Raw genomic sequence first — 8,922 nt, 5'->3', positions numbered from 1 at the left:
ATAATTAAGAATATTTGCTATCGAAGTAAACGGAAGACAGAGCCATACTCTGCTCCTTCCTCGTCGCTGATATCCATCTTGTCTCTCACATATCCGGCGATCACCGTCGGTGGCCACGGGTGTTACAGAGAGGAGGCTGGACTGGATGGATGGATGCTTCGAGGTCGAGGAGGATGCAAGGCAGCACCCCAACCCCAACAGCGGGGGAGAGAATGGAGACTTCTTGTGGAATCCTCGGTGGAGCTCGAAATCGTGTCCCAGAGGCCAGAGGACGACTCTCGGCCGTTGGATTTGCCTCGAGATGCGTGTTCTCCTATGGTAAGGGAAGAAAAAACTGGAGATGGATTCGAATTACAGTACTTGGGATTTGTGATGAATAAAATTAGGAAGATGCGACTGTTGGCCACTATTTGTCCAGAAAATTTCTCATTTGACACTTAAAAGATGACTTTTCCAGTGCTAACCTTTTATGACATCAGATTGATACGGGTCGTATTACCCATGTTTCAGTTACAAGCTAATACATCACAAATTCAAATGATCAATACAAAAATATGTGCAACAAGCAAAATCCTACAATACCAACGTGTAACAAGAAAATCCTACCTATCCCGTTGTGGTTCAGAGATCAATCTAGTGAACCAGACATTAAGGGCAAAATGGGCTTTTCAGCTTGCTACTATCAGTGTTTGCTACAAAAACTATTGGGAAAATTGGTTTCATAGCACCGAAAGAACGCGAGATCAGGAAAATACCATCGAAAGTTCATCTCACCGTAAAATACCATCAAAAGTGAGTATCTGTTCCGCAATCTAGCACTCTGTTACTTTTGCTGTTAATCTCGTTTGTTGGCACAGGAACCATGGGAGGACGTGGAGAACAACATGTAGACTGCATCAACCTGGGCAGGCCTGCAGTGGTAGAGCAAGAACATGCCCATAGGCTTGCTGCTGCTGAACAGTGTGACAAGGGCTGCTCGGGCTGTGGCTTCATGCGGCAGCTAGTCCGTACTCGCCCTGCCGTTGGCAATGAGGATCCTCGAAGCGTTCAGCGGCATCACGCAGGCCTGGCAGACGGCGAGCACCTCGCCGCCCTCAGCGCCGCCGGTGCTGCAGATTGCGCCGGAGCCCAGAGCCGGAGATGATGTCGCATTGGCAGCTCTTCTTGCGCGCGCCAGCGCCAGGCATGGTGCTATTGTAGACCAGGCTGTCGGCTGCCGAAGCGCGCGGTCGCCCTTCCCGTAGCACGCGACGGGGTAGTTGCTCTTGAGGATGCCGCACACCGCGTCGTGTCGACCTCGATGGCCAGGAAATCCGTGTTCCTGTACTAGTCTGGCACCCGGCGCCCCAGCAGTCCAGCACTGGACCCGGCCGCTGCCCAAGAGGATGCAGGTGGCGTCGTTGCCGAGCGCCATGGTCAGCATGTCGCCTAACAGCTTGTGCGTCGGTACCTCGGGGACGGCGCCGTCGCCCCAGAAGGCGTGGCGGTGGCCGGTGGCGACGTTCTTGAAGGCCGCGGGCGTGGGCGTGAGCGACGGCGCGGAAGCAGCTCATGCTGGTCTTGCCGAGCTTGCTGATGCCGCAGAGGAAGTCGTGGCCCAGTGCGATGCGGGAGAAGTCGAGGGCCTCGAGGCCTTTTGGGAGGTCGAGCCGTCGAGGTGCGGCCACTCCCAGCAGGTGGGGCCGTGGTCGTCGGAGAGGCCGCAAACGTGGCAGCCGCCGGCGTTGAGCGAGCGGGGCGAGGGGCCAATAGAGGCAGCGGCTGACGGAGCGGGAGCAGTTGGTGGCGAACTCCTCGGAGAAAGACCACCAGCCCATGGCAGCGTGTCCGCCGAGCGGGGCCGTGAGGCCGCACAGGAAGTCAGTCCCGGCCGTGATGGCATGTTGGCAAAGGGGTAGACGAACTGCTCGTCGTTGGGGAGCGAGGTGAAGTGCAGCTTGGAGCCTCGGACCGACTCCAACAAACGACGTTAACGGCGAAAGTAACAGAGTGCTAGATTGCGGAACGGATGCTCACTTTCAATGGTATTTTACGGTGCGATGAACTTTCGATGATATTTTTCGGATCTCACGTTCTTTAGATGCTATGAGACCAATTTTCCCAAAACTATTAGGCACAGAAAATAGGCCCAGTACCATGTAGGACAGGGAAAAGTTTTCATCGCTAAATAAGAAACAAAGTTATTTTTAGTGTGAAATAACAAAATTTCTCCAATTTATCTGCCAAAAAAGCTTACAGAAACTACAACTTATGCTTCGTAATAGGGAAAGTCATCGCATCTGACATATTACTAGATTATACTTATGGTATGTTTGGCACGCGGTATTTTTAGCACGACTCTTCTCGCCCTGGACTATAATATAAGCCGGAGCCGGAGCCGGTGAAGCTAAAAATAGCAGTTTCATCGGCTCCTAATTGATTTTATTTATGAAAATCGGCTCCTAACTGAGTTTATTTATGAAAATCGATAAAAACAGTTTCTTGCTACACTAAGAGTACACAGATTATAGATTCTACTAGGAATCAATCGAAGCAAACACTCTACGCATACCAAACGGGAGCTTAGATTCTACTAGGCCCTGTTCGCTTCGTTGAAAAAATAAGGCGAAACATTGTTCCGGCTATTTTGTTATGAGAGAAAAACACTGTTTCGATTAAAAAAACAAGCTGAAAAAAGATGGATTATAAGATAAACCAAAAGGGCCCAGGTATCAATGGAAGCAAACACTCCACGGGTCCTGTGTGTTCTGACACAAGCAAGCACATTCTCCCTGATCCAAGTCGGCTCAATTCCCTCTTTTATGTGGAAGCCGGCTCAGAAAGTGGTTCCAATTCGGCCCAATTCCGAGGAACCAAAAAGGTTCATGGGCCATGGCTGTCACGTGATGACCGACGCTACAAGTACACGCTACACAAAATTTTCTCATGTAACAGCAATACAAACACAGTGCAAACGATTACAGGTGATGACCTCTGCTTGCTTCTCAAAACAACTTACAACTGTACTAATAATTTGCAAACGACTCAACTCATCCATATACACAGTGCAGCGACAGACTCCGTGCAGAATTAGGGTACAGAGAGGGATAGCCGGATTCAGCATCAAGCTCGATTGAACAGGACTGACTTTTCGTTTGTGAATTTGCGAAGACTCCACCGCATGGCGCCTAAAGCTGAACTCAGTTCAACGGGCACTGACAAGGAAAGGGTGCTGACATACGCCGCATTCTATCGTCTCCGAACCAGAAGTTGGAACTTCAACCTGGAGCAAGGCAAAATTGATGTGCCATGTTCAGATGTCTATTGTCAATCAGGGCACTAGGCATCGGAATTTGGAAGAAGTGTATGGTTGCAAAACAGACCTGAAGATGGACCGTGCAGATTGGGCACGCGACCTCCCGCATTCGCTTGCCAGAAACATCCAAAGACCTTGTCCCTGTCAAGGGATAAAACAACACATTTATATTGTTAAATAGCACAACAGAGAGCATCTCTGGTATGGATTGCAGAGACGAATCCACTCACCTGAAGATGACCTTTTATTTATATCCATGGCTTCCTGTTCAAAACCACAGAATATCCTCAGTCAGTGTATATTCAAATTTTGAAAGTTAGCTACTCCCTTCATTTTTAAATACATGATGTTTAGGACAAGGTAATTAGTTCAAAAATGATGGACTATGTATTAACATTTGACAAACAACTACACACTACACTATACAGGACTAAAGGAGACTGTATGCAATAAAAAGGACAGTGAAAGTGAAATAGAATTAACTCTACCCGTGGGTGATGTCTACTCCACTTGTCACTTACTAAGTTACTATGGCAATAGCCTAAAAAATTTCAGTAAAGGTGGTGTCAAGCATTTTTTTTCAATACATTAGCACCCCAGGATAATCTGGTCTCACGCACTTAATAAAATAAAGCTGGGCAGCTGTCGTAACCAAAGTATTATCCCTTGAAAGTGAACTAGAAAGCTCTATCAGTTCAATAGAACTGTACAAGACAACAATGCTCAAAAGAATCGGAGGAGCTAACAAACCTGAAGCTTTTTGGCAAGATCCTCATGGCTGTGAACAATAGGTGGACTCGCCAGTTCCCTTGCATTGTTAAGTCTTTGCGTTACTTCAGCCTTTGAAAACAGGAAGGCATGATACGAAAATTAGTATAACTCGTAGGGAATTGTATGTTCAGGTTGTCCACGTAGACCACTCCAAACAGACCAGGGCATTAAAGACTTGACGAAACAACAGGGTTTTATTGGATGAAAAGAAACCCACCAATCAGTGCAAATCTTCAGTTTTTTTTACAAGAAAATGCATTAACAGCGTAAACTAACTAACTCGTTTATTTCCCAACAGTGCAGTACGAAGAAACCAGTAGCTCCTTGTTGAGAAAAGAAATGAATGAACAATAAAGCTTCAGTGCCTCAAAGGAGCAATAAAATGTCAAACTCAACATATAGTGGTTATTCAAATATAAATATCTTGGGCCCAACTTATAAATTAACGGTATGTGCTGTATTATCCAAGTGGCATGTTTGGGTTTTCAATGTTTATGCCTTGAGCCCTCTAAGCTCAAGAAAAAATAAATCAAAGCACTAAATAAGAGCAGAGGTACTGCAATGGCAAAGGATTGAAAAAGAAAAATATTACCATGCATCTGTCACAAACTCGAACTGGTTGAGCATCAGCATCTGCATTCAGTGGAGTTCTTCCCTGGGTGCACTTATCGCAGAAAATATCACCACAGTTTCGACAGTGATGCTGAAAATATAATAGGTTTGCCAAATTAAAAAAAATGCCAAGGTGATATCATCAGCAGAACAGATCAATATATAACTGTTCTTACCCTGCGGTTGAAAGCACTGAAATCTGCTGCGCATGCTGTGCACTTGCTGACAGCTTCATCTGGGACCTGAAAGAAAGAAAGGAGAAAACATGTATCTGATTAGAAAAAAGTGAGTCAATGAACAAATCAAGAATCAGGAAATGCGCAAACACATATTGCATGTGACATGATAAGTATGAAATCAAAAGCAGAATGCAGACAATAGTATTCAAGGCAGGCTCCACTATGATACTATCGAAAAAAAAACACAAAACCAACAATGCAATCGAACTAATAGCAAATTAGCAACAGAGACAAACAAACATTGAGCTCAATTTGAACTTAGCTTTGCAAATTATGCAGAAATTACAGGTTTGAAATGATAGCAAGAAACAAATAGAGAGACTAATTACCCAGTGATCTTTTTCCTCATTCATAGGCTTCATTAAATTCCTCCAATCAAGGAAATTTTTCTTCCTCTCATTTTGCTGCTCAGCAGGCTTGGCTGCATCAGCAATTGCTCTACTTCTTGACATGCTGCTTCCACCCATCTCCTTGAACTGCAGTCCAAAGAAACTAACAGACATCAATCATTTCAGGCAAGTCACATATAGTGCAACAATGCAAAGTATAAAAACTATTGGATGATTTAAAATATGTTGATAACACAGATGCCAAACCTGCACAGTCGCAGCTGTGACTGTGTCAAGAATGGTGTTGGATGTATAGCTGTTTGATTTCAGCCTTATTCTTTTTGCTTCAACATCCACTGAACTCTTGGACCAAAAGGCAAAGATAGAGGAATCTAATACCTGATAAAGAGACCATAAGATCAACAAAAGAAATACTAGAATTTTGACGTTACAAAGTCGCCATAAGGACGAGTTACTTACATCCCATCTAGTTACAGTTTCAAGGGGATATATTCTTAGTGTCCTACCAGTGTTGGGATCAAGCATCCGAATTCCATCCAAACCAACCTGCATAAGGCACAAGCAGAAAAGTATTGATTAATGACTGCTGGACCATACCAAGTATGACATGCCAAGTATAACAACATAACATTATTAACACCCTTTTCTTAAACAGGAGTTCAATGCTAACATTTACAGGTATTGGAAACCATTATTTAGTAATTTTAATCGTGAACATTTTGGCAACAACAGTCCTGTCCCAGCCTGTCCATTTTCAGTTCGGTGCGAATTCACAACCATCTGTTAATTAGGTAAAAATACTTTCCAATTTAATGATTTCATTTGAACTATTGAACACTCTAACAGCACATTTCAACAACTGTTGCTATGCTAACTACACTACAACTCCATTCAGAAACCAATTGATTTAACTACCATTTCATCCACAACATATACTACATATTTTAAACACCAACATTAGTATCCTTGCACAAGGTTCTTGCTGTTGAACTTCTGTAAAAAGAAATGGCCGCTACTTTTTATACTGTGTTAGTTATACAAACATGACAAAAAAAGACAATGTGGGGAGCTTTTCCAGCATATCATTCAGTTGACTATCAGTAAACAGAACAGCTTGACTTGGCATTTGCTCTCACCAAGCACCCACTACTGGCTACTGGTTACTTGACCAAGTTCATTTACTGCTCACGGTCACCTCATCCGTTGTAAAACAGCCAATGCAACCAAAGCCAGCTCTGAATAGCCGATGCTAAGCCAGTAAGCAATGGACTACTATGAAATGCAATCAGTTTACACACTGAATGGATCAATTGTATAGTTAGCAAAATCTATGACACAATGTTCACTAAATTCATCTTGTTCCACAGCCTCAGAACAAGCAGAGTACCTGGCAGAGCACATCCATGGGGCTCCCAGCCCCCTCCGCCAGCAGCTTGACCCTGAACTTCTGCACCCCACCCCTGACGTCCTCTGACGTCTCTGCCTTGGGCACAGCCCTCACCAGCTTGGGGCTGGCCGCACTACCCCCGCTGCCACCTCTATCGGCAGCTGAGCCAATGGACCTCCCGTAGTCATCAAACAGTGCGGATCCCGAGCTCGACCTCGGTGCGGTGCCCCTGGCCCCGTACGGCTCCGGCGCGTCGCCGCCGTCGTACGCGTACGCCCCGTCGTCGGACCAACCGCCCCCGCCCACGCCCGCGCCCGCCGGCTTGGGCGGGTACAGCTCCTGGCCGTACCCGGAGCCAGGGCCGGATCCGTAGCCGTAGCTCCCCGCCCGATCCAGCGACGGGTACGGCGAGGGCACTGGGTTGTGCGGGAGCGGCGGCGCCGGCTCGTAGGGGTAGTACGGCTGCGGCGGCGCCGGTGCGGGCGCGGTGGCCGGCGGCGCGTAGTGGGAGAGGTCGGCGGGCGGGTACGCGGGGTACGACGGCGCGGGGGCGAAGTCCGCGGGGTAAGACGAGTACGGGGGCGCGGAAGCCGGGGCGGACACCGACGGGTAGGCGGCGGGAGGAGGCGCGGAAGCCGGGGTGGACACCGGCGGGTAGGCGGCGGGAGGCGGCGCGGCCGGGGAGGGGTAAGGAGGGTAGCAGGGGGCGTAGTCCCCCGTGCCGGAGGGATGCATCGCCGTCGAAGGGAGGGCTCGGATCGGGGAGTGGGTGAGGCGAGGCGAGGCGGAGGCGACGAGGTCGTCGGAGACGAGACAGGAGGAGGAAGGAGACGAGACGACCGGTGGTTGGTGGTGGCGCGATTTTGCGAAATGGACCTCCACAGCTGAAGTACTTGCGGATACGGGCCTTTCCTGTGTGAGAGAAATGGTCTGGAGGGTGTGGATTGAAAGATTGAGCCCCTCAGTGATCAGCCAGTGTGCATGTGAGAATAAATTGTGTTCATGTGGCTGGGACTGGAATGAATTATTTGGATCAGGGATCGGTTGCCTCTGATTAGCATGACAGTGTTCAGCAAACTGATGCTAATGACAGTTTCAGGCTTGAAGTAATCTGGTGAAAAATGTTGCTCTGGTTGACTGGTTGGTTGTATTATTTAATTTAATACTTGTTTTAGATACAGAAGATAGACTGAAATTACCACTGAAATAGGCATTTGGAATGCTGGAAAATTTCCTGAATCCTACATTTTCCCTGTGAAGTTTTTACATGATTTTTATAGAAATTTTACATGAATCAATTCAATTTCATGGGAAAATGCAGGATTCAAGAATTTTTTCCGGCATTCTAAAGGGGCCTGAAAATGCAATGCTCTCTTTCCCTCAACAAACACACAAGCTGCAGCTTCCATTTGCTCACCAAACACACAAACTGCAACCACAACGCATTGCCGCACCCACGCATGTTTTCTATCTCTGCCACCTGCTCTGCAAGTGCAAGTGCTCTCCTTTGCTGCACAGTTACACAGGGCTCAAATACAATCTGCAACTGGCTGGCTGGCATGAGGGGCTTACATTACATATGCAGCTATGTCAGATTCAGCAACATAACCAAGAAATGAAACCATTGGTCTAGGTAAGAGAGGTCATTCATGCATTGCATCGGGATTATTAGTTCCATGCATGTCGATCGGCTCTGAACACAAGCATATTCAAATAACAGACAGTGAAGGCAACACAAACTTCGCTGGAAATTTCTAGGCAAATGCAAGCAAAAGCAAACTTGATGCAAGGCTGATGAGGAAAGCGCAACCAAACCCTGTCCAAATGCATACACCCTAACTTTCAACACGACGTGATTGCCGAAAGAGGCAACTTGCACTATTGTTGAGGGAGTTGCTTTCTTCATTCGGCAGGCGATAAGATATTAAACTAGTCGGTAACCATCATGGTTAGACAAAAGCTGGTAATCGACTTAATCCTATGTCAGCACATGGCAAGATGAACACTGCACTGTCCAATGAAAAGGAGAAAGAAATCACCAATCAGAGCATCAAACACATACATCTGGACCGGGTAGTAATACGATACCAACAGCTGCTTATATTGTTTACACCAATTATTATGTGATTGTAGCAAGCTGCTCAGTTTATTTTTAGTAGGTGTGTGTGTATCAGTTAGGCGATGCATAGTTATATTGTAGGCATGGTGATTCATCTAAGCAAATTGCTTTCCTTAATGAAAAAACAAATGTTGGTATGTACCTTGTTG

The 8,922-nt window shown here is 46.6% G+C and overlaps 1 protein-coding gene across 1 annotated transcript; it reads right to left on the bottom strand.

Moving 5' to 3' along the window:
• Positions 1-2,957: 2,957 nt before the first annotated feature.
• On the bottom strand, positions 2,958-7,514 carry LOC136527981 (protein FREE1-like). Its single transcript, XM_066520851.1, has 10 exons — positions 6,655-7,514; positions 5,727-5,813; positions 5,514-5,645; positions 5,247-5,393; positions 4,855-4,920; positions 4,659-4,769; positions 4,046-4,135; positions 3,526-3,559; positions 3,363-3,436; positions 2,958-3,262 (listed from the first exon to the last, which is right to left on the bottom strand). The coding sequence occupies exons 1-10, from the start codon at positions 7,387-7,389 to the stop codon at positions 3,185-3,187; spliced, it is 1,554 nt and encodes a 517-aa protein (XP_066376948.1). The 5' UTR covers positions 7,390-7,514; the 3' UTR covers positions 2,958-3,184.
• Positions 7,515-8,922: the final 1,408 nt, after the last annotated feature.

Source organism: Miscanthus floridulus, chromosome 19 (assembly GCF_019320115.1).
Source record: "Miscanthus floridulus cultivar M001 chromosome 19, ASM1932011v1, whole genome shotgun sequence".
Taxonomy (NCBI): Eukaryota; Viridiplantae; Streptophyta; class Magnoliopsida; order Poales; family Poaceae; genus Miscanthus; species Miscanthus floridulus.
Note: the sequence above shows the minus strand (reverse complement) of the source record. Positions and strands in the feature narration are given on the sequence as shown.

Excerpts from the sequence above, each read along its gene's own strand:
- LOC136527981 (XM_066520851.1), bottom strand. The coding sequence starts at position 7,389 with ATGCATCCCTCCGGCACGGGGGACTACGCCCCCTGCTACCCTCCTTAC. Across the intron at positions 5,814-6,654 it reads CCATGGATGTGCTCTGCCAG|GTTGGTTTGGATGGAATTCG; the intron begins GTACTCTGCTTG and ends TGCCTTATGCAG. Across the intron at positions 5,646-5,726 it reads AAACTGTAACTAGATGGGAT|GTATTAGATTCCTCTATCTT; the intron begins GTAAGTAACTCG and ends TCTCTTTATCAG.